Raw genomic sequence first — 26,619 nt, forward strand, 5'->3', positions numbered from 1 at the left:
CGTCAGGTCCGTACCTATCGGAAAGGGGACGCTTACTAACATCCTTTTTTCTTTCTTTTTAAATTCCTCGTACCGACGCCATCCAGCAAAAAAAAGGACTCTCGTGATTGGCCAAATTTTATCGCGTGATCTTTGATTCGGCGAATCACGAGCCTGACCCTGGCGCCGGCGCGCGAGGATTTCGCGCACAATGCGCGGCAAAATTTATTATATTTAAATCCTTATATTTAGTCTTAAAATTATCTCTTTCATCCATCATCATTTTTACTTTTTAAATTAAAAAGAAATACTTACGTGGTTGAGCAAGGAATCAGATTAGATGTTTTATGAAGCCGTTTCTAGAGGTCAGGGTTACGTTTCGACTTAAGCTACTAAATGATTATTTTACACCGGGAGAAGCCCGCCTGTAACAGGGGTGTATCATTCGCCCCATCTGGATTAAAGTCGAAAGGTACGCCCTGATCTCATCGGCCACCCATCCAATTCCTTGTTCATCCGTTAAGTACATGGCATGATAAACAGTTTATAAAAGAATTCAACTACAATCTAACTATTCTAACATAAAACTCTATACTTTAGCTCTATTTTTATTATTTTCTATATTTATTTTGGATTATTATTTTCAGCTCAAAGCAATGCTTTCGCGATACTTTTGAATAGGTCAGAGTTTGATTTAATTTCAGTGTAGTACATTTATTTTGTGTTACTTTGTTTTAATTAGGTTTTCTTGTTATTTTATTCGTTTTTATTAGTCAGCGGAGGGGTCGCGAAGCTGCAGTCTTTGACTCTCGCGCTTTCCAATCTTTCTTTTGTATTCCTAGGGGCTACATTTGTAGACGTTTGGCCCTCGTTCGGAATTATTATTTCGTGTTATGTTTTTCTTCTTCTGGTGCAATAGGAGCGTACCTCGTTTGGCGTCGTCTGCCTTTGCAACCAGGGCGTGGTAGTGGCGTTACTATTGAGCCAGGCTCGTTCCGAGCAGCGGATATCTTCCTGTGGAAAGTTTTCCACTGATCTGCTGGTCTCTGGAGTATCACCTCATAGATGGACAGGTACTGTGTCTCCATCTGTTCCTATTACTGCGGGCAAGGCATCGTATAGCGGTACAACGGCCAGGCTCGTTGACGGCGGCACGGCTCTCCCGCAGGTAATAGGATGGATGTTTACAATAAGTATCCTTTTCCCTTTCTTTTTTTTTTATAGATGGTTACACTTCGGAAGTACCTCTTGTTGTTTCACGATATCTTTCAGGCGTCACGTCCCTAGTCTCTCCATGAACCTGCGCGAGAAAGGAGAGTGCGCACTCTCCACACCATCAAGCTTTGGTATCATGAATTTTCGGCTACGCTGCCTTTGGATGCGCTTACTTCGAGAGGTGGCTCCCTTTGTGCTTCCAAATTGTCTTCATCTGTATTTATTCTTTCTCTTTCTTTAGTAATTTATTCGTTCATTAGACTTCCTGTACTTTAAATTTATTCGAGTTTACTTTATTAATTGCTCCTACCCCATACATTAAATAGCTACTAATTTTATATAAAATCTTCCCATTGTACTTATGGTACTTACTATCACATTTAATATTTTACCCTAATACCCATAATTATTTTGCAACATTGTATTGACTGTATAAATCACATTGATATTAAAAATTTAAATATTCCACCCTCTCATTATATTTATTTCTGAATCAGTACACTTAAAACTGTGTAGTTAACTTTATTTTTAGTGAAACCCATTTTATTTAAAAAAAAATTGTTGTTTCGTTTTACGCGCCCGACATCCTATTCCAAGGCGCGCCGCGCCGATTTGCGGTGCCTCTCACGTTTTGTTATTATTATTGAAACCCCGTTGAGAAATTTACGGCTTATTGACTCATCTTTTTTTTTTTTTATCGCAGGCATACAATCTCTACTTTCATCCTCTTATACCTAATTTTAACTTATTAAAATTTAACATAACAACTTTCGTCGAGTGATGCCTTATTATTCCCGTTCCGTTTTCGCTGTGTTAAATTTACGATTGGTAATTTGTAAAGAAATAATAGTGACGGTCGTATACTATTTTCTTCGTTTCTCTTTGGATTCAAATTATTAACACGGCGTAACTTTGAAACAGGTTTCGCGCTACTGTAGAATATCCTCTTTCCCGTTTATAAAATTGTTTGCGATTTTCAATGTTAATGTTTTCGAATTCATTCATATTTACTTTATTTGAACGGAAAGAATTGGCGTCACTTTGCGAAGCGTTATTTTTAGAACTAGAATGTACATTTTTCTTACTAACGAACTTAAGATTATAGGGCTCAGAAAGTGGGTCCTTAATTAACTTTTTATCCGTAATTAGAAGAATTTCCGGATATTTACGATTATTATCTTCACTTTTAACTACACTGTTTACACTGAAACTTCCAACAGCAACTCGGCGTTCACCCTTGACTAGAGGGTTGGCGACTGGTCCTGCTTCATCTCCTCGTGGTCGAGCCTGCGCCCGTACAGCTTCTTCGATTCATCTCAGCTTGCGCGCCTTCTCAGCCCTCTTGTGAGGCTCCCTAGCCTCGCGTTTCCTTTTTCTCTCCTCACCGAACATCCCGTGGTCGACTAGGGTACACGACATGTTAGTGATACCCTAGGAAAATCGGCATTTTGCTCGCCGTTTTTCGTCGTGAGTGGGCCGTGGCCTCTACGAGCCCTCCTCGCTGGATACCGTCGATGATGCGTCTGGTCTCCATAGGTGGGATTTGTGCAGCCATTCGTCGTACTGGAGACGCGCCGGTGCTACGGTCTCCAGCACGACGCTAGGCGCGGTCAGCTCCGTATGTGGACTGTCTTCGAACACCAGAGGGCTCTCCCGGTTTGATGTTGGAGACAGCACTTCTTCTTCGATAAGGGTTACGTCGGAGTCCACTTCTTAGTTAACCATTTTTTGGTTGTTCCGGCTCCTGGATCATAAACTTTTATTTAGCGTTCGCGGGCGTAAATTTTTTTTCGCGGGTTCGGAAGAATCCATGCGATTCTTCGAGCTTCACGTTGCCAAGGGCGCCATTGAGATACCCGGGGTTCCAGCGGCTAGCTCAGGTGTCCATCGAACCCCGGATTCACAAAAAAAAAGAAATTCAAACGGTTGGAGTGTAAATAAAACACAGTCCTTCGTGCTCGTAACGTGATATTGTTTATATTTTACATTTTCTTAATTTTTAGTTTTACAAATTATATTTGGGATTTTTACAGTTGTAGTCGTCAGGTCCGTACCTATCGGAAAGGGGACGCTTACTAACATCCTTTTTTCTTTCTTTTTAAATTCCTCGTACCGACGCCATCCAGCAAAAAAAAGGACTCTCGTGATTGGCCAAATTTTATCGCGTGATCTTTGATTCGGCGAATCACGAGCCTGACCCTGGCGCCGGCGCGCGAGGATTTCGCGCACAATGCGCGGCAAAATTTATTATATTTAAATCCTTATATTTAGTCTTAAAATTATCTCTTTCATCCATCATCATTTTTACTTTTTAAATTAAAAAGAAATACTTACGTGGTTGAGCAAGGAATCAGATTAGATGTTTTATGAAGCCGTTTCTAGAGGTCAGGGTTACGTTTCGACTTAAGCTACTAAATGATTATTTTACACCGGGAGAAGCCCGCCTGTAACAGGGGTGTATCACTATACTTCAGCTGAGGCATGGTCTAAAAAGATCGTGACTACGCGACGCGCATATTGTGCAAACGACGCGTGATGAACAAAACATAATTTGTCATAAAAATTCAACATGCGTCCATTTAATGTTACGTTTATTGTTATATTAGTAATAATAATAATATATTCGTTGACATGTTTTCCGTTGATATTTTTTGGAACATTTGTTCCACCTATTGTTGAAAATTATTTGCCGTTTCACTGAAGTATGCTCTCAAAGCGCTGCATTGATATTCACTCGGTTTCTCTGTTTTGTTTTTATTCTAATATGGCCGACAAAGTCGTTTCACATGAATATGTAATCAAAAATGTTGACAATAATTTAATGGGTTTGTAACTTCTTCCAGTTATATCAAAAACTGAGACCGTGTTTGTTTTTTTATATCTGACACTGGAGTGGGCAGGTTTCCTAGTAATAAGTGGTTATGAATTGATGTCTTCCTTGAATTGATTATTAATCCATAGATTGCCTTTACAAGTACTCTCATTTTCAGGATAATAGCGACTAAAGTATTGAACTAACGCCCTTAAATGTTGACTTATTATATTTAAATTCTAATGGATTTATGTGTTGTAATATTCCATTTGAGTCGTTTTTTGCGATCCGGTTTCGGACTTAATCGGTAGGTAATAAGGTTTTTACCTACTTTATTGTATTAATTTATTATATAAGATAGAATTGACTGTATTCTTTGTCAGTGTGTATTTACCATAAACCATAAATATTACCGTATTACCATGATTAACCAGAAATTTTCTGTGGAAGGATTTCCGGTTGAGAAATACTGGTTTAGATAATACTTCAAAAATATGTATAAATTGTCAAGAATTGAGGAAAAATGAAATGTGGATATCATCAGGTACACTTTTAAGCACTATGTAGGTATGTACTGAAATAACTATTACACAAATTGATTTCTATTTGTTAATAAAACCGAAATGAAAAATGAAGTGTTTCTTGAAGATATATTTATTCCATGAATGCGTTAAACAAAACCCTTTCTAATCAGCAATTCAGAGGGTGCCCTTTCATTTTTTTCTTGTATCTAACCATGATATAGCTTCCATTAATATCTCTGGTGAGTAACAACAACAGTGCCGTATCGTTAATCGAAATGACTAAAACAAGACGTTCAGTCAGATGGCCTCATACTAAATCTTGTCAGTGGCTAGAGCGGAATCGTTTAGCTGAGGCACATTAGATAAGTTTAACCCTTTCGCTGCGAGCCATTTTCGCGGGAATTTATTTTCAGTCAAGTGATCTGTTAAAACGGTCACTACAGCTAAAACAGATCGATTCCAAAATTAAAAAATAGATTACTAGATGAACTATATATCAGTTATTCCAAATGCACCAAGAAATAAACTATATTCGTTACATTCTCACTAAAATAAATCGAAGAAAGTGAAGACGCTAAAAAATATCCAAGCTTTGACCGCGCGTTCAAAATGGCGGCCGTCCACTCTTCACATAGACGGTTTCAACACATACCACCGAGCAATTCGCCGCGTTTGTATTTGTCATACACAGGGCTGTGCTGAGTACATGCTGCCGTAGTTGGTTACGGTCTATGACAGATATATTACTAAATCACTTGTGGAATAATCAGTGGGTTATCGCTTATCGCATTTAGTAAGTCGTAAACTCAAATTTTATTACCATTTGAAATTCTGAACCTATATTTATTTTCGTCGCCATAAAATATTGTCATCCACTTATTCATTAGGATGTTTTGGAGAATAAAACACTAAAAATAATTACCGCACTGCTAAAATATTAATATAATATAATTTATGAGGCGCCGTCGGCTTTTTCATTGTACAAAGGGCCTGTCGAATAATCGCCAGGCATAATATGAGCATGTGAACAGAGCTAACACAGTTTCGTGGCACATAAAAATAAAAATTATTACCCATTATAATAATGTAAATATCAAATATAGAACAATGAACAAAGCCAAACAAATTTACTGGAGAGCTGTGCATCGATAAAATATTTTCCAGCATTATTTCTTCGATAATATTATGTGGTAGTGACATTTTGGTGGGTGAAATAATTATTTCACTTATATTTATAATGACAAAAAATACTAAAAACAAATCTTCAAAATGTTTCTATCGAGATCACAAATCACTAAGAAAAAATACATAACACTAACGTAATCATAATAATTAATTAAAAGGTAAATAAAAATATTATCGATGCACACTTTTCGATGCATGACCAATGTTTTGTTTTGATAACCCTGGTGACGCAACTAGTACACCCGTCTTCGCAATGGCGCGCGATTCAAACGACTGAATAACGAGTGTTCTTTTCAAAAATATATTTCCTTGTGTTTTACTTGACATTTTTATGATCTGTTGCCTGATATGTCTACCTAAAGGTTTGAACTAATTTTTAAAGCATATTATCCACAAGTGTCTCTTCTAGTTTGGTCAAAAATACGAGATAAAGTCTATGGCATGTTTACATGCCATACGCAGTCTAAGGGTTAACAACCTTCGGTTCGTTAGTATGGGGGTGTGGTTTAAGTGGCGTGTGAAGGCAGGAAGGCGTGTCAGTGTATGGATGCATCATATCCACTGTATACACAATATCTATCTTGTGAATCTTGTACACATCTAAAACAACTTATTTTTCGGGAGACAGAATAAACCATCTAATTTTTCTATATTATATATATTACAGGGTTATGAAACCCGCTTGGGATCGAAAGGCACGCAACTATCTGGAGGACAAAAGCAGAGAATCGCCATTGCAAGGGCGCTCGTTCGTAATCCTCGCGTATTATTATTAGACGAGGCCACATCAGCACTCGATACCCAAAGTGAAAAGGTTAGCCTTTTAACAGGTTTCAAATATAATCACAAGTATTATTTGATAAGATAACTGGGAAATTCCGTACCCAGATCAAATTCATAATAGGTATCTTGTTTTTTCAACGTGTGTGAAATCAAAGTATGAATTATTATAAAGCATTATTGTGTTGAGTGAATGTCTAATAACTATTTCTAGTAAAAAAAGATAACTTCGACTCTCTGGAAGCCAAGTAGAAACCTGCTTCCTTAAGCGATAGATTCCTAACTCATCGGTTATTTAATGCCAAAATGGCTCCTAATTAATTTTTACTTGGACTTCGACTTCTATATCGAGATGTACATGTCACTGCGGCCGTTTCTGGAACTAAAACCGCCAGCATGCAAAAAACTTGAATCGCGAACAGCACCATGACGTAGATGTCAATATATAGAAGCCGAACAGTATATCGTCACCGTTCAGGCAAAAGTCACCAACCCTAAAAACATAGTTTTGAGATATCGCAATTTGAAAGTTTGAAAATGCAGGAAAAATCAGATTTTAATGTTTTTAAGGTTTTATCTACATTAAATTATTTTTTCATGTCTTCTTAATAATTTCTTTAAGGTAATTTTACTTTTTGATGCTAATTGAAACATCTGGAAGGTTTTGAAGGAGGCAAGGTAGCTCAATTATGGTTTGGTGACTTTAGCTTGTTAATAATCTGAACAATGTTAGCCAAAAGAAGGATCAGTAAAACTCACCATCCATAGTATAGTGACTTTTGCTTGTATATTTATAACGAAGGATTTATTTTTTTTATATGGTCAATAATGTCTATTCACCTATAATGACTTTTGCTTGTTAAGATTTTATCGAAAGTCATTTAGTGAAAAACAAATAATTCGGATTTAAACAAAATTTTACTAACTAATGTACTGTGGTGAGTTTTTCATCTTAAAGAACATAATTTTACGCTTCGGGTGACATACTCAACTCAAAACTGCCATTTTCAGGGTTGGTGACTTTTGCCTGAACGGTGACGATATAATATATACAACTTTAATCCCCCAATCCGTCGGTTATTCACGTAATTGTTTAAACATAGTTCTTGTTCTGATGTGGTTAGATGGTCCAAGAGGCACTGGACAAAGCGGGTGCAGGACGCACTTGCATAGTGATCGCTCACCGCCTGAGTACCATCAGGAACGCTGACATGATTTGCGTCGTGGAGAAAGGAAAGATTGCAGAAAGCGGCACACATGATGAGCTCGTCAAGAAGGATGATGGACTTTACGCCAAACTGTATGCCATGCAGCGTATGGCAGCTTGAAAGGCACTCTGTATTATTTTGTTTTTAATTTTTATCTTATGGAATGGTTTAATGATATTTTAATTTTATTAGTGTAATTGGATTGTACGTACTATACTACGTGCGGTCAGAAATATTATCCATATCGCTATATTTTTTAAAAAACTTTTTGATTTAACTTAATTGATGTTAATTAGAAAACTATGTCTACGACGCTACTTTTCCGAAAGAAAATCTTATGGTAAAAAAATGTAATATTTATTTGTAAATAAAGGAAGAAATTAATTATTTAATTTCTTATTACCTTATATTCAATGCAATGAATTGAAAGCATTTGAAAAAATATCTTTATAAATTAACAAGAGGTTATTTGTCTCAGAAAATGAAATAAAAAATAAATATTTATGATATATACATACAAAGGTTTATTGTTCTATTCTTTTTTCATACAAAATTACAAGTGCACCTTGAGACTTTCCATATAAAATGTTCATATATTTTTGCCTCGCTTACAGTATAAAATGCATAAACATTCTAAATCACAAAAGTGACTCCTCTAGAGCATTTGCTGTAACAAATTTAACTAAAAACTGAGTCGCATACAATATACGCCCTTAACAACAAATAAATAATATTATTCATATTTTTTGCCTAATCTCAGATCGTGCAATGTTATATTTACATACTTTCCCTTTATAAGCTCGGCTTCATTTGGATCTGATAACAAATTACTAAAAACAAGTATCATATACTTACTAGCAGTCTAATATTTAATTACGTCACCAATACAAATCTCAAGAGTTCCTACAAATTAATGTCGCATATAGGTACAAGCTATTTATTGCACTGCTTGAAAGCAGTTCTGTGAGTCACACAATCCGTAGCACATCAATTATATTTTATAGAATGAGGTATGTTCCGCAACACACTATTCGTAATGAAGAGTAAATATTGACGCAGTACCTGAAAACTATCCATCTGCGTCGAGTTAATATAATAAAATTGATTATCATAAACAAAAGCTATATAATATACATAATACATCTGTGTGCCGGCAATAAATAATTATCAGTATTGGTATCCCACACATTGGATAAATAAATACAACAATATGCGATTACCATGAATTGTAATAATTTTCTATTGGGGTATTGCCGCGATTAAAGATTTTGCGGGGTGGAGAGATTTACATGCTTGAACGGATTGATGGGAAGCGTGCTGCGAATGTTGGGCTCGTACGACTTGGAATAAATATCGGCCGACAGCTCGGAGATGGGAATTTCGGGATCCGACTTCGATCTCTTGGTCGCTTCATCCACTTCAGTCTTTACGTTCTTTTCCACTTCCTGAAAAACATTAAAATTGATTTATATTTATAGCATATTATTATCATACTGAGAAATACATTAGATTAATTGAATATCATTTTTTTTTTAATAAATGATGAATAATAAGATTGAAGAATGTTAAGATTCTTATTAATGAAAATACATTATTTGGAAAAAAAACATGGATACATTTTACAAAAAAACCACTAGAAAAAAGTTGGACCGAGTGGGATTCAAACTCACATCTTTCATTCCAGGTGAGTGCTATTAACCTTAATTTATCGAGCCGTTTGTGTCATGCGAATTAATTAAGATGTTTGGAATTTTTTTAAATTGAATATTATTGATAAATCTTTAAAAGATGCATTTTAATTTAGTCAATTGTTATCATTTGCAGGTGGAAAAATTAAATATTATATAAACCATCAAATCCTGAAAATCATCAAACAATTTGATATACATAGTAATATAGATAGGTACCCCATTTATAACTTGTTCTAAGTGTGATTTATTTATATACCGCAGAGTAAAATTTTGGATAACCATTTGATAAAATATAGCAGTATCCTACTGAAGACAGACGAAAACTTATCATTCATGCAATTATTCAAGAAAGCAATTTTTCCCTTGAAATAAGTTAGAAATGGAGTTACTATATTATGTTATGGAAACATAAGTAATCTTCAAGTAATGTTTACACTATCTTTATTTATATATAAATTAATGAAGAATATTTTGTTTCCACGCATAAAATGTAAAAACATACATTTTTTTTATAAAAGCGACACAATAATATAATATAATATATCTATATGTAAAAGAATATAAATATGTAATATGTTTGACTGCATGCTAACATTCTCTCTGATGTTCACATACTAATTAAAATACTAATAAAATTATATAGGAGAGGATAAAAAACATAACAATATTCTTGCACTAATTTGGAGCTGTAATTATTTTTTCATGTTGAGCTGCATAAATATTTCTGGAAAAAAATTTATGAGAAATAGGTGGCCAATATTTTTTTACGGTGGAAATAAATATGTATTTAATTAGCAAACATTGTATATTATAAAGTATTAATACATTTTGTTAGCACAATATACAGCAAGTAGCAATTAGTAAAAATAAATAGAATCATTCCATACTTGTTGATTATATTATAGTAATTGTATAAACTATTTGTGTTGAAAGCTTTCGAGACTTCAATTAAAATAAGTTATGCATTAATTCATCAAACAAAATGTAAGATAAAAAGATTTGCTAGAAAATTAAAATAGGGTAAAATATAGGTCCGCGTTCCTTTTGAGAGTCTTGAATTATCTCAGCATTTTACTGAATCCAGTATTTATTATAAAAATAAATTACAGATGATTGGATGTTATTTATCAAATATTATTACGAGTCCTTGTGGTCCTAGCTTGGGATTAAAACACAGATTGAAAAATACGCAGTTTTTTGCTGGATGCAGGATGGAGCCCGCAACCGCATCTGTGCCACCTTATGGCTTAATAATTATCCAAAATAAAAACTTGACAGGCAGGTTGAATTTTAAGAATTTCAGGCATGCTAGGGGTCAAAGTCTGAACAATCAGTGAACATTTAATGATTGTATTAAATATATTTATACCATAAAATAGCATTTGTCTCTGTTCCACATGAGATATTCATGGTTATAGCACTTTTTCGAATTATCCTGCCCTTGCAGTCAATTTCTCAGTTCCACTGAAATATTGTTTGATATGAAATGCATTGTTGTCAAATTATTAAAAAAAAACAGGTATTGCCTGTCGATAGGGAAGGCAAATCATATTACTGAAAGCCGAAGAAGGAGCAATCATTAAGAACTGGGTTCAGTTGCCGAATTGATTTGAAGAATTTTACAATGTTCTCGATTTGAGACAAAGTTGATACTATGCAGAAACTTGCCCTTCATGTACACGAGGATGATGAAAAATATCTCTAAAAATTATGGCTTGTGAGGTCGAATATTGTCAGTCTACCTTGTAAACCCTGTATATCCAAAACAACTTTCATGCAACAGATAGTAAAAACTATTTAATGTTTATTTCTATTGGAATAAACATTAAATAGAATTCCGAAATTTTAAAAAAAAATGACAACAACCATTCCGGGTCTTTATGAGGTTTGCCAATATTTATGTAGTATAGGCATGAATTATGAGGTTTTTTGTAATGATTAAACGTATTATGAATGCAAGTATAGGTAAATCATTCTACAGTGACACCATAGGCGATTCGCACGTGTATTGAATTGCTTGCGACAATGCCTGTTTCAATGCTAGCAAACAATACCACTACAACTGCAAGCCGCATTTGCCGTACCCATGGTGCCTCTGTAAAACGATTTACCTATACCTTACATAGATGTAATATTTTGACCAAAATCAGATTTATAAGTTTTACAAGATACACCTAATGCTGATATGCCATAATGAGGGTGAAAAGTGGAAGTCCAGGTAGAAGACGAAATATTCTCAAAATTGACAGGTAGGCTGTGAACTACAAAGGATTCAGCTGAAAATTTTGTGGTAGGTACAAAATTTTATAGTAATTTTGAACCGATTTTAGCATGGTTCATAACTGATAAATTGTAAATAAAATTAAAATGGCGACCGGCTGTTGACATTTTGCTTCGATTACGGTATGACTTACAAATAATCATTTGCAATTTTTTGTGATTGTTCACTGTATAAAAACCTTCTATCAGGGTGTTACATACACATACTTCGCATATGCATTAAATGTATTTTTATATCTCCGTGTAGTCTTGGAAACTTAGCAAATGAATCTCAGAGTACGAGTGTGAATTATGCTACAAATGAAACTGCAATGTGAAATGATTTGCAGCTAAATCAAACACTAGCGGATTAGTGTATCGATGATGAATATTCATAAATGTAGTTAATAGAAATTGAATCATACAAAAGTGCCTGGATATTTTAAATAATTCGAAACACAATCAAATATATAATATGAAAATGTTTATTCGATAGTTGAAAAAAATACTTTCAACGCATTCAGTTTCTAAAGAAGTGCATTAATATATGAGGACATATATAAAAAAGTATATCCAATATTTTAATAATTCAATATACTATTTATAATAATGTATTATATGGATTAATTAAAAAGTTAGGACAAAGGAGATATTGTGCAAATTTAAAGCAATGTGGAAGCATTATTCTTTTGTGTGTTATTTATAATATATAACAGTGAGTGGTTATGTCAAAATCATTAGTCAAATCGATGGTGATTTACCTTCAAACTTTTCATTGATGCGGTAGAGTAGACAAATTTTTGTTTGTTATCCATCATAAATCTTTGTTCGTAACTAAATACCCAATGTTAGAGGACAATTTTGAAAACGACAATTTGTTATTTTAAGCGAAACATGATTACTTAGACAATGTTCATTTATCAAAGAAAATTTATTAACTTTGTTGATTAAGGACACGGGTGCTGTGCGAAGGTTGAAAATTATGATTTTGGGATATCTTTGCGAGCTATGCTGTAATATTCTGTAGACTTTGTAGGAAAGATCTATTATTGTTATAATTCCGTATCTTTTCTTTTCACTTTTGTGTGAAAATTCTTTAAAAAATCTATTACATTAATAATAATTTCCTTACTCTGTCGATTCAAAGGAATACCATGTCCAATTTTTGATAACGTTATAGAAATATGCGGATAAAGATATTACTGGTAATAATAAAAATAAACGTAGGTAGTTGAGAATTAAAAAAGAAAATGTCTGAATAACATGTATATTCAAGCGCTTTGTTTTAGGCCACACTGTTATATTAATAACAATTTTGACGTCAGCCAATGAGGGAGCTTGACTGCACATATCCATATCAAGCAAATTCTATTGGATAACAAATATTATGTTGGTGTTGGTGACCGTCTTAAATATAAAATTTACCTCTACCAACTGTGACTTTATTCTCAGTTTTAACACTATGACATTTAAAATAATACTCTTTTATGTTATTAATATATTTCAATGTTAATTGATTAATTTCCTATAAAACCTACAGACTATTTAGGATAAGCTTGCAAATATACCACAAATTCTTCATTTTTTTCTTCACACAACACTTCAACCAAAGAAAACATTTCGATTTCTAATATATTTGATTATTGCAAAGTTAATATTATTTAAAAAAAAAAAAAAAAACACATTACAAACAAATTAAATAAAGTCAACACAGAAAAGTGTACATATAATATATATATAATATACATATTTTCAAATAAATTCCCATTGCCTAAATTATAAGTTTCAAATAAAATATTAATCAATGATAAGATCAGTAATAAAAGAAATCCCATAGAAAACTGCATGTTTAATCAGATAAAATCTTATATATTACTGTCATATAAATATCTGCCTTTTTGATACACCAATCAAAGACAATCAAGTAATATGAAACGATTTACACACACATATCAGAAATATTCATTGTGTACTCCAAGAAATCAGTAAAAAATATACCTACAAATGAATCGTAATTCAATATTTTTACAAAGTTTTTTAAAAAGATTTACGAGGGTGGGTCAATAAGTCCTTAGAAAAGCCGACAGGTGGCGCGACTAGTACTGTAAGCGGTTTGTTTTCATGCAGCGGCACTACCGATTCAGTATGCTGCGAAGTTTCAATCAGATTGGTCGGGTTGTTGTGTGTTTCTCGTACATTTAAAAAAAAAAATTGCTTGTGGAAAATGGAAAAATGGAAAATGGAGAAAATTGAGTTTAGAGCTGTTATTAAACATTTTAATATAAAAGGGTTAAGGTTAACAGCAAAGGAAATAAAAAATGAGTTGGATTTAGTTCACGGCATATCTGCTCCTTCACTTGCAACTATTTATAACTGGTTAAATGAATTTAAACGTGGTCGTACATCAACAAAGGATGAACCACGCTCAGGACGTCCTGTAGAGGTGACTACACCAGAAATGATCAATAAAATCCACGATATGGTGTTAAGTGACCGAAGATTAAAGTTGAGTGAGATAATTGAGGTTACAGGAATCTCAAAAGGTAGCGTCATTTCTATTTTACATGACAAATTGGGCATGAAAAAAATTGCTGCAAGATGGGTGCCGCGTTTGCTCACAGTCGACAATAAACGCAATAGGGTGGTGGCCTCTAAAGCCCTGTTGTCGCTCATGCAACGCAATCCGGATGAATTTTTTCGTCGCTTTGTGACTGTACATGAAACATGGATACACCACTATACTCCCGAGACGAAAGAACAGTCAAAGTAGTGGATTGCGAAAGGCGAACCATGTCCAAAGAAGGCGAAAACCGTAAAATCAGCTGGTAAGGTTATGGCTACTGTATTTTGGGATGCACGTGGAATTATTTTCGTTGACTATTTGGAAAAAGGAAAAACAATAACAGGGGATTATTATGCATCTTTATTGGACCAGCTAAAAAACAAAATTGAAGAAAAACGGCCTCATTTAAACAGGAAAAAAATCCTCTTTCATCAGGACAATGCCCGTGTTCACACATGTTTACGATCAATGGCTAAAATTGAAGAATTGAAGTTCGAATTGGTCGACCACCCACCGTATTCGCCAGATTTAGCCCCCAGTGACTTTTTCCTTTTCCCAAACTTAAAAAAATGGCTAAGTGGACAACGTTTTTTTTCAAATGAAGAAGTCATCGATCGGACAAATGCTTATTTTGAGGACCTTCCGAAAACTTATTTTTCTGACGGTTTAAAAAAAATTGAGAAACGTCTAACCAAGTGTATTGAGCTCCAAGGAGATTATGTTGAGAAATAAAAAAAAAATACAAAAATAAAAACTGTTTTAATGCTTTTTTCTAAGGAATTATTGACCCACCCTCGTACCATGATAGATTGCAACAAATTTAACAAGAAGCGCGCAGTGCTCATGTTGCGACGTAAGTATTGAGAACTATAAGTTCTTCAAACTGGTGGTTTTTAAGTTATAGTTGTCGCAGTCTGGAACAAATCATAATATGATCCAACTGACAGAAAGTAATCTCTGAATTTTTCTATCGAATTCATTCACTTGACATGAATAATTTTTTTAAAGCTATATTATATATATAATAAATTAATAATTTATAACAATGATGACTAGATAGAAAAGAACATTATTCACAATATTATAATGTTTAAGTCTTAAAAGTATTGCATACGTAAAACTCGCCAATTCGCAACGTATTATAATTTATGTATTATAATATTATAATCATATTATGGGGATACCTTTGATTGGTGAAGATTTGTTTTTAAAACGATTACATATTCTTTGGTTTAGATAGATTGACGTGCGTGAGTGGTTTATCGGGCATGATGTGCCTGATGAGAGGTTCGAGGCAATTGGAATAGACATCGGTAGAGAGTTCGGCTAGACTGATTTCAGAGTCGGCTCTAGCAGCCTTCATGTTCTCGTCAATGAGCGCTTTGGCGTCATTTTCGATTTTCTGCAAAATAAAAATAATTAAATTCACAACCGTTGAAATGCCACGTTTTGTTATGTGATCTTAGTCGGCGCACCGTAGCGATCGCTGCATCTAAATGAATATTAGTTCAAATGCGATTTTGGAATAATAACATATTAGAAATATGAAGGCTGCTGAAAGAAAAATTAGAACACTAGTAAATTCCATCACGGTTGTACAAATAAAATTATTTCGAAAAATGGTACAGTAAAACCCCATCATTATGTAATTCAAAATTGACAATTTGTCTTTTAGCAAATTTCGGATTGTGGGCGTTTCAATTAACAAGGTGTTGCTGTAAATGGGTTTACCTTATCTTATCTCCCAATAATTTATTGCATGTAACATGTAAAAAGTTAGATAAAGGCAAAAAGTATCTCTTGGATTTACGAAAAAAAAATATACAAGATAATAATTTTGGACAACAAACAATAGGTACAAAATATAAAAGTAGTATGTATTGGCAAGGTCACCCATCACTGTTTAGTAAGTTGAATCTTTGAATATTTGGTGATATTAGTTTGAAAGTTGCCTTCATTTTTATTATTTTTCATAATTTTCTTGATTCTCTTTCTCCAAGTATGTACATACTTATGTATGGTAACTCCTATGCTTTTGTGTGGAATTTAGTACATACTTCAGAGGCATTGGACTCGACTCATACTTTTCTTATTTATGTATATTGTATTTGGCTAATTCAACATATTTTTCAATTTCCCTTTCAATCATCCTTTTTTTTCCGCATAGGTACAGTATAACCAATTATTTTGTAACTTAAAAAATCAATTTTCATCTTTTTAAGCATTATAAGCTATGCCTTACCATCCATTAGAATTGAATGTTACTTCACTATTTTCGTTAAAAACTAGAAAATAATAATTGATCTGCTGAGGATAAATGCATTCTGTCAATGAGGTCTAATTCTCAAATCATTTTTTATTTTTATTGCATGAAAAAATATTGATATTTATTATGACAATTAATATTTTTAATGTTTGAAAATAATAATGACATTTTATACATCATGTAGATGGGATATGCTCCAATGTTGGTAATAAAACGCTTATATCTTTTCACAAAACAGTTACATGTTTGAAAACTGTTTGAGACATAAATATATATTATGCGGTGATGTGAAAACTGATCCAACTTATTTTTTAATTCTATATTACATGTACTCGTTTAATCCTCAGCACCTCAATGTACAGATCGGTATAACATATTGACAATAAAATAAATGTTATATTATTTCCTATCAATACATACTAAATTTCAGTAATCACTTTGATACATAATATAAAATATCCAATAACACTTTCATAGAAAAAAGAAAATTGCATACATTAAATAAGATACATAATATGTAGAAAATTTCTGGATATAATATAATTTTGATAGTGTTGTCCCACAAAAAAAGGTTTTTTTTGGATAAGGGATGATAAGCGGAAAGGACTAACCTTGATTTCTTCAGCCGTGGCAAGTCCAGAAGACACCATCTTCTCCTTGAAAGAGGTGATGGGGTCTCTAGTTTGACGTACTTCTTGGATCTCGTCTCGGGTTCTGTAGCTAGTGCCGGGATCTGACATGGAGTGTCCAGAGTAGCGGTATGTCACCATTTCCATTACCATGGGTCCTGAAGAAAAGATGGTTGTTACTTATTGAAATACAGATGGCTGATTTCGTGGACTATTTCATTCTATTATAAGGTTATTTATCTCTGAAAATTTATTAAATGTTTTGTATGCAATACATTAATATCATCACCAATCATTGATAATAGAATGAGTTTGATTTCCAAACTGATTTTTCAACGAACCTGTATATTTAGACCCCAGCGAATCTATTCTATACACAAAACTGCTTTCAGCCGCTACGACAGCTATCCAGGGTAGGTTTGTATCAAAGTATTAACACTTATTGTAACAGTTAAGATAAGTTAGCCGTCTAAACAGTCAAAACTGTCCATCTCGCTCTAAAATTTAGCATAGCCTAGAGAGGTGCTGTTAAAACATAGCATTTATTGCAACAATTACAACTAACTTATTGTAATTGTTATAATAAGTGCTAATACTTTTAAAACCTACCCTAGATAGTTGCCGTAGCAGCCGAAAGCAGTCTTGTGTATAGAATAAATGCGCTGAAATAGATCTGTGATATTACCCCCCTTATAAGTGGCATAACCTTGATACTGGATAATTTCAATATGACAGAATTTTCTATGACAATGGTGACAATTAATTTATTTTCCATATGAAACTAATGAAATTTTAGCATGAAAAACTGGTGACACCTTTAAAAATAATATAAAATTATTGGGTCTGTGAAAGTAGGAGAAACTTTAGAATACTGAATAATAATAATATTATGAATGTATTCAGTTTATTCTAAAATATGACAGTTGCCACATGTTACGTGGTGTTAATATAATATACACTGCAGATATACATATTATTACAACACATTGATTGATCAATGTTTCATTGTGCTTTGTTACTTTTTTCATTTGCTATAATCATTTACCTTCATTAAACAGACATTTTTCGGCACTTCCATGTGTAATGTAGTATTGTTACCTTTTCCACTTGTGCAGTGATCGATGGCGAAACGGGTGGCTTCTCTGGAAGCCAGGACATCCATTCCATCGACCCAGATGCCGGGGACGTAGTCTCCTCGGGTGTAATAACTCGTACTGGCTGAGGCACGTTCCGCACTTGTGCCCATACCTAGAGATGGTATTTCAGACATTAATTGAGTCAGAAAAAAAGAAATTAGCAGTCTTTGAGAGATAAATATTACATTTCTTTAGACTCACACTAAAGTATTGGACTTGAAGAATAATAATTAACTGGACAGTTTTATAACAAACCATTAGTAGATGCTGTAAGTAGCAAAAACTATGATGGCCAGACCATCACATTGAGAGAATGTGAGATAAAATGACACCAAAGATCCTTACTAGGTAGGTACCCAGGCAGTGTTGCCATATTTTTCTATGCTGATTATAGTACAAAGGCGTAAAATTTTTAGTATTTCTGAAAAATATATAGTACAGGAACATTTTTCGTCTTGATTCCTTTAAAATTATATTATTTTGGTATATTTGGCGTAAAATTACAGTATTTTATATTTGTCGCTGAATTAAAATTATAGTATTGTACTATAATTATAGTACGGTTGGCATCACTGTACCCAGGAGAAGCAACCTAGAGGCAGACCCCAAAAGCGGTAGGTCGACTGTATGGAGGAGAACTGAAGCAGGATGGAAATATCAAGAAACTGTTTGAAAGAAGTTTGGCGATCGACAATGACCTGTGGAGGCGGCCCAATCCCACCTTGAGATGTAACGATAAAAAAAAAGACTTACCATATCCATTATTCTCGCAGACGAAGATGCACGGTAGTTTCCAAAGTTTGGCCATGTTGTACACCTCGAAGATCTGTCCCTGGTTGGCCGCTCCATCTCCGTACAGCGCCATGCACACTCCACCCGTATTATTGTAATGGGCAGCAAAAGCCACACCAACTCCAAGTGGCACCTGTGGATCAATCAATCATATTAAAGAACAATATAAAACCATAAGCCCTGGATGGGTGAAACGGTGGTGGCGGTTTTCACGGTTATATATTCACCGTTACCATTATATTATGTTGAAGACTGCGAGTGTGATGTTTAAATAATGGGAGTGACTTTTTTATAATATCAAGATTCATTTTTTCTTCGGGGTCACCACTTGCAAAATGTATTTTATGACCTGTTATTTATTACGTGTTTCTTTTTGATTTGAAATACAGTTTAAAATCGTGGGTAATTTAAAATAGAGTTAAACTGTGGCTATTTATGATGGATCGTATTAATAAAAGAGGAAGAAATGACAAGACGTTCCCAGTATGTGCTTTACTGACAGATTTGGATCGTGGCATCTATTGTTTTTTTGTGCATTATTTATTGTCATAGTTTATGTTATAGCGCCTGTATACACGTGCATGGATTTACTAGCAGCAATAGTATTTTGCTAGGGTATTTGTTTTCCGTTTTTTTAAAATTTCAACGAAATTAAAGTATGGATTTCTAAATAAAAAAATTTTGGGTTTTTGAAAGAGATAAATCTAAAAGACAACGGTAAAATAAGGTCCAGTCTTCCAAGTAAAGAACGAATGATTAGCGATAATGTTAGAATAGTTTCAATAACCAGTGGTTTTCTAAATTTACTGTGATTTTAACAGGGCCACATTAAGTAGTATGTATATCTTTCAGAGAGCCAGCATCTTGATGATGTCAGATTTTCCGTCCAAAATGAATACTCTGTTCAGAATCGATGTCGTGATTCTATCCTGTGTCACTTGGATTGAAAGTGTGACAGCATTCTTAGCTCTTTATGCCAAAAAAATCCCACACAGAATAGTCAAAATACTGACTATGACCATGTAACAACACCTTTGCGTAGTTTGAATACCAATGGTTTACATGGTGTTATCGCCAAAAGAAAACAACCATGGAAGCAGATGTAATGTGAATCAGCACGTTGAATTAAGATTGTCTGGAATTATTTTTTTCAAGCAGATTTTGCTACCGCTACACTTTGTAAACCACCATAGTATCAAATGAATGTTGTATAAAACACTGATAGTTTTTGGGAATCATTTATGTGGTGAAAAAATTTATTGTACCACTAACGATATAAAGAAAGTAAACTTCCAGAAGGAATACGGTTATGAAGAATTTATCGTAATACAAAATATTAGTACCTGTGCACCGACAATGCCATTTCCGCCGTAGAAATTGGGCGCGTACATGTGCATGGAACCTCCCTTTCCTCTAGCGCAGCCGGACTTTCTGCCAGTGAGCTCCGCCAGCACTCCGAGAGGTGACACTCCCATCAAGTAGGTCCACCCATGCACACGGTACGCAGAGATCACGGAATCTGGTGGCCTCATCGCGGCGCGCATACCTACCGCTACGGCTTCTTGGCCTGTAATAAAAATTAACTGTACTTAGTAATATTTTCGAATTATTTTTTATACTCAATGACTAATAGGTACACAAGGTTTATTTTTACATAATTTGGAACAATCTATCTATTATAGGTATCTAATAATCCAAACCGAATCGTTTATTACCCTCCAAAATTACACTGTTTCCGTTTACAACCATTTACTAACTAGTCGAGTGTTCATGGAAGTGCTTGCGAAACTGTATACAGACATCGCTTCGTGTTCCGTTATGCTTCACTCAAATCATAGTGTTCGGGTATGCTCGGATATTTGGATCAAGTATGCATTCTACCAAAATCAGAAGAATATCTTTCTCTATGGTCACTTTTTAACAAGTTTGCTGTCTATGGACGCTTAAACGTCAAACAAAAACGACACAGGACGTAATTTTTTCATTTTGCCGCGAGATACCTCTAGTAGTAATTCAATGCCAATATTGAAAATGAAAGGTGTTAAAATCGCTACGTCATTTACATACTCATTATTTCTTATATTTATTGATTTATATTACATTATGGCCGGATAATCCGAGTGCCGAATAAATGTTATTGAATAAATATAATCATTATATTATCATCATCGTAATCAAATATAATACTCTTGAGAAGTAAGTACATGATTACTATCGCGGAAGGTAGATACCTATCTAAACAAATAAAAGTAAATGCTGATGGTGATAGTATACCATGTATTATGCATAAATTATTTCCAGCACAATTATAATATGAATTGAGTTATTAAAATATACATTAAATAGATTTTCATTCATCTGCGTCTGATATGTATTTACTAACGAAACTTTTGAATCCGAAAGCATTATCGCTTTTACGAAATTTACGGCGTTGTAGATTAGTTTCATCCACGAAAGCAAAGTTTAGTAATAAAGAAAGCAATCATGATTGAATAAAATGAAGCACCAATTATAGGATCAATTGTAAAATAGATAATACCATTAGACAATAATCAAAATAATTCAATGAATCATAATGAAATACGGAAGAAAACAAGTACGTATAACAATTATTATCAACAAACGCGGGCTGTCAGTTGCAATCTGTCAAACATCAACTCTGCCATATTTAGCAATCGGTTCGCTAAACTTATGGTAGAGGGGCATTCTGTGTACGGATTCGGCGAGATGCTTATATACAAAATCTGGATGAACGCAATTATACGTTTTGCACGCCATCTGGCGTAAAATCGCATTCGAAAATATTGCATGAACAGGGTATTAGACTTGAACCCAATTAGCATTGCAATCCGGGCATTGAATTTTGCTGATTAAGCCACCGATATAATTGCTAAAAAAGCAGAAATTTCCAAATAACTATGCATTTGAGGTATCGTTTCTAATTTTTAAATTTTTTTCTATAATTTTTGGAAAAACTCCCATTCTGTGGAGGTACAAAATATGCTCCGTATTTTTACTTTTACATAATAATGATTATTGTTCGCTAGTTGGGTTTTGTCTTTTGCTATCATAGATAATGGTATGTAACAATTCACACTTCTGTGAATTAAATTTATAGATTATATAATATTAATTATGCCGAGCGACAGCTTCTCACAGAATGTATTCGACATGGCTACATTTGCTACATGGTGACCATATACTATACATAGACACAGATTTGCAGTGGCAAAAAGTGGAGGTAAGTTGGTTTACGCAAGGTTTAATCGAATTTTAAAAACTAACAAATACTATCTGCAATTTGTAGTTCAATGAAAACAAATACCCATGACAAAGTTTAGTGTGCACTATTTATGTTAGATCTTAACAGCCTACCTCCACCCTTCGCCACTGCATATTTGATATGGTTAAATTTATTATTTGATGTCTAATGCGCCGGCTAGACGTTAGCGACTGGCCCGCGCGGTATAGTTTGTTCAAAAAATACGGAACACTTTTACAGCTTTTCAGTTTGCGCGAGCTACAGCTTTCCCGTCCATATACACGGGCTTCCTGATACAAACCGGTTTGCGCAGATAAGCTTGTGGTAAAGCATGGGTGTCTAGCAGGTGCTTTAGCGAACGAACGAATACAAGTGCACTGGCGATCAATTTGAGTAAGCTACATACTCCTAATTCATTACAATGCCACTTGTACTTGTTAAGGTTTTAGTACCTTATTTTTATTATTGGTAAAACATGCTGGATATATTATAATTATCAATTCTTTGAAAAAATGTATAGCAATCTATATTTGCTTCATATTGCAAAGAAAAATAGTCAAATATATAAAATCATTAGCGTAATACTCAATAAGCAGTGCGTTTTATTCGCTAAACTACGTATTACATAATATTTGACATTCATTTTGTTGCTAATCTTATAAGTAAACAATTAGTGATTGTTGTGAATACTGGCAATATAAATAATATGTTTATATTTTTTCATATGAATAATAATATCCGTGTATAGATATGTTGATAAGTTTAAAAACATTAATTCTCAGGGTAGCTATTTGTACGTTTGGCTTTCTGTGATAACGAATATATAAGTACATAAATTCAATAAAATTATTAATAACTTTCGAAACATAATTCACAACACTTTGTATTGGTTTGAAATACATCGATATTGTAAAAGGAAAACGATTCAACGAGGAAAGTGAAGCAGAAAACGTCTGATAATATCATCATAGGTTTGTATTGATTTTTTGTTAAATAGTTTTGTTTTCCCAAAAGTTTTGCCTAATCCAAGCCATAGTAGATAATAGTCAAAAAATATTTGTTTATCTATGAAATATCTAAAATTATGCCATTAAATCATACAAAATTTTAGATATTTAATAGCTTGAAGAATATTTTTTATCGATTGTGGTTTGGTTAGGCAGGGTTTTAATGAATTTTAAAAACTAACCAACACCATCTGTAGTATGTATTCTTCATTAAATGTATGACTGAAAAAGTATGCACTATTTTTCAGATTGCCCATAGCATATGTATTAAATTTAAACTATTATGGTTTGGTTTAGGCAGGGTTTATTTGAATTTAAAAAACTAGCCCGCAACATCTTCAAATTCTATTCTTAGTTCAATGAAAACAAATAAGTATCACTGGCAAAGTTTAGGGTGCACTATTTATGTTGAATCTTAACAGCCTACCTCCACCACTCGCCACCATATTTGTAGATTTCATCTAGATAACAAAATTACTAATAAAATATTCTTGAGAAAAAGATGAGAATCAAAATCATTCATAATTATTCTTGATAAGTACATGGTCAAAATCTTTAGATACATTATGCTTATTTTATTTGGAATATTGAATGGTTTTGAATGCGCTTATACACTTCCCAATCATGCCGTGACCACCCATGTCCTTTTAAACAAGTCATCAACAGTATAGCTGGATTACTAAGCTGTGTCTTCAATCTTGTGCTAATTTAAGACTACATAAGCAGAATTTACTTTAAAATGCACAATGTTAGTTACCAGAGTAAAGATGGCAGAAACCCCTGATGATTTTCTCTTGGTAAAGGTTTCCGGCTGCCGTCTCGATTCTTCTGATGGTGACCATCTGCTTGTACATGGTGAGGGCTTCATCTTTTGTTACCGTTACCGATGTGGATGGACCAGAGTCCAATTTGTGCAAGCGGAATGGCTGCAGAAGTTAAAAATCATTTGATATAAAATCAATATAAATATTATATATAATTATTGTGTAAATATAATGTTTGAGACTTTCACAGTTTCTTTTTATTGTAATAGATTTTTGGGTTTCCACCGCGTGTACTTCTTCCTTCTTTCCTCGACTACTGTATAAATGATTCTATAGATGGTCACTGGTAACTTTAATCTCTTCGATAAATTAGCACACAATTGACCCGAAAAATTAACAGTAGATTGATATCAGCCACCCGGTCAACTCATTGGATCCATGCTCTGAATTTAAACATAATGAAAATTAACATGTGAAAAATCAGGTAAGGAATTCCAGCCAGTGGCTCAGCGGCATCGGTGATTCGTGACTTCCAAATACATATTATTATTTACTGTTAACTAATTAACTAATTCTAATGGTGCTAATCTGTTGCTTTTTAAATTGTGATCATTTTTTCACGAGTATTAAATGCCACATTCAATGCTGACCAGTTAATTACTAGTTAATGACCACATTTAATTATCATGCTAATAGCATTTAAAGACCCCAGAATGAGCAGGTTTTAAAACTCCCATTGTTAAAAAGAAGTGTAGTAGTGACAGAGAGCTTGTCTCTGAAGCCTTGAAAAAAGGGCCTGTTAATATAACCTTCACTCTACGGAAGGCAATATATTCGGCTTTATTAATATGGTTTATTATGATTTTAATTATAAAAGTTACAATAAAATGGGGTAATGAAAATGCGGGTACAAGTCTGTATAAATAATCCAGTATATAGGCTATTTTCTGTTGGTTAAACAGAAACACAGGGTAATTTGAATACAAAATGTCAAATTTAATAATACATACATATTTGTTTAATCATTATGAAACATTTTTACTTATTCGATAACATTAAAATGACATAGGAATATATGACAGACTACCACACTAATGATTTTATAATTGATATATTTTATAAGTATATTTATAGTTACAATAGCTTTTTTTAATAAACTGTCATGTGTTTTCCTTTAAATACATTACTTATGTAACAGTCAAAATTACTTTTGGTGGGAATCATGTGATAGTTATTGACACTATATTTCAAAAGTTATTAGACAATTACTTAGTTATTATGTATTACAATTATGTAGGTGAAATGAGAAAACTAATTTAATTATCCTGCCGAGTGCTCGAAGGATTGTTTACGAAAAACCATATGTCGTTGAAAATAATATCATCGTAACATTTTATTATGTTTGATTGCAATCAATCTTACCTTAGTTTCGAAAGTAGCTTCAGTCGCATAATTATTTTTGGATGTAACACTAATTGATGGATATAAATTCTGAAATAAGAGAAATGACACCAGTGAGAAAGATATATATTTATTAGATTTACAAAAATAACAAAGTTTTTTGAATGAAACTGATACTTACGGTACCGCCAGTGGCTTTGCCCGAGACAAGCTTAGCACATTTTTGAATAAGCCTACTCATCGCTTCAATTAATTTACTAATCGTGAATTAAAAACTAACTGATCGATACGAAGAACGGAAGAACTGACAGCAGCCAATTGACAAATCTTTCTAGGGCAAGGAAGGTCGTCGATTTGCGAAGACCGAGACGTCGTCTTCGTCTTCTAATTTGTCAATGATAATCATAGATAATAATTTATTACTAGTTCTAGTAAATAATAATCTTTCATTAGATGGCTAACTAGAAGCTTTATTTTTGTTTAATATTTTGTAGTATGTTCCTACGTGAAATAGTCAATGGAAATTACGTAAATGAGTCTTAGCTAATCTTTTATCATAATCCGTCGAAATATTGATAGAGGTTATTTCTATATTGTATTATTGTAATCTTACACACTGTATTTATAATTTTAACTGGCAATAGTCGTAATACACAAATATGGTGGATCAGCTGTTTTCAATTTTTCTTGTAAAGAATCCGAGGATAATAATATTTTAAAATAAAAGTGGTATCGTGGTAAATTAGCCATGTGTGTGTTAAAATGGGTTCTATTGCTTCAGTGCTGCAATGGCATTGTGATTCATGCGGCCAGATAAACCCCACAGAGAGTGTAAAATGTATAAAATGCGGAGTCAAAAGGTTGCCTGTAGGAAGTCATGACAACAATCAAACGTCAACTAGAGAAAGCGAGGATATTCCCGGCTTTAAAGGGGTCGAGACACCCCGCTCTGCGAACGGAGATCCGGAGGATTCGCCCGAAGCTCCCCCGCGGCTTCTGGGGGCCGACAAAAATAGGTGGGATTACGGAGTTGACGGAAACCGCTATTTTCATTGTTCGACTATCTGACAGTTCTAAACGATGCTAGGTCTATTGATTTTTCTCGATTTTACTATTTAGGTTAAGAAATGTCAACAAAAAATCGAA

General features: G+C 33.6%; 3 protein-coding genes across 5 annotated transcripts in view; 2 read left to right on the forward strand and 1 right to left on the reverse strand.

Moving 5' to 3' along the window:
- Positions 1 to 7,863, forward strand: part of LOC147078177 (multidrug resistance protein homolog 49-like) — a 28,527-nt gene extending 20,664 nt beyond the window's left edge. For both annotated transcript variants that reach the window (XM_085961292.1, XM_085961293.1), the window contains 2 exons: positions 6,383 to 6,529; positions 7,620 to 7,863. In XM_085961292.1, coding sequence (XP_085817418.1) covers positions 6,383 to 6,529; positions 7,620 to 7,823 — 351 coding nt within the window. In that variant the 3' untranslated portion in view covers positions 7,824 to 7,863. The remainder of the gene's footprint in view (positions 1 to 6,382; positions 6,530 to 7,619) is intronic.
- A 340-nt stretch (positions 7,864 to 8,203) lies between these two features.
- Positions 8,204 to 25,811, reverse strand: LOC147078178 (pyruvate dehydrogenase E1 component subunit alpha, mitochondrial-like). 2 transcript variants are annotated; one of them, XM_085961295.1, is made up of 9 exons: positions 25,655 to 25,811; positions 25,495 to 25,563; positions 24,066 to 24,234; positions 20,383 to 20,606; positions 19,001 to 19,172; positions 18,210 to 18,359; positions 17,094 to 17,269; positions 15,401 to 15,618; positions 8,204 to 9,148 (listed from the first exon to the last, which is right to left on the reverse strand). In XM_085961295.1, exons 1-8 carry the CDS (start codon positions 25,712 to 25,714, stop codon positions 15,433 to 15,435), a joined length of 1,206 nt encoding a protein of 401 aa, XP_085817421.1. In that variant the 5' UTR covers positions 25,715 to 25,811; the 3' UTR covers positions 8,204 to 9,148; positions 15,401 to 15,432. The 2 variants fall into 2 exon arrangements, with proteins under 2 accessions (XP_085817421.1, XP_085817420.1); XM_085961294.1 differs by lacking the exon at positions 15,401 to 15,618.
- Positions 25,812 to 26,112: 301 nt separating this feature from the next.
- LOC147078179 (calpain-D-like) overlaps positions 26,113 to 26,619 on the forward strand; it is a 44,044-nt gene continuing 43,537 nt past the window's right edge. Inside the window, exon 1 of the mRNA XM_085961300.1 lies at positions 26,113 to 26,489. Within this exon, the coding sequence (XP_085817426.1) occupies positions 26,236 to 26,489 (254 nt within the window). The 5' untranslated portion in view covers positions 26,113 to 26,235. The remainder of the gene's footprint in view (positions 26,490 to 26,619) is intronic.

The sequence above is a fragment of the Rhyacophila brunnea genome, unplaced genomic scaffold (genome assembly GCF_057557595.1).
Source record: "Rhyacophila brunnea isolate RB1 unplaced genomic scaffold, BYU_Rbru_1.0 scaffold_12, whole genome shotgun sequence".
Taxonomy (NCBI): Eukaryota; Metazoa; Arthropoda; class Insecta; order Trichoptera; family Rhyacophilidae; genus Rhyacophila; species Rhyacophila brunnea.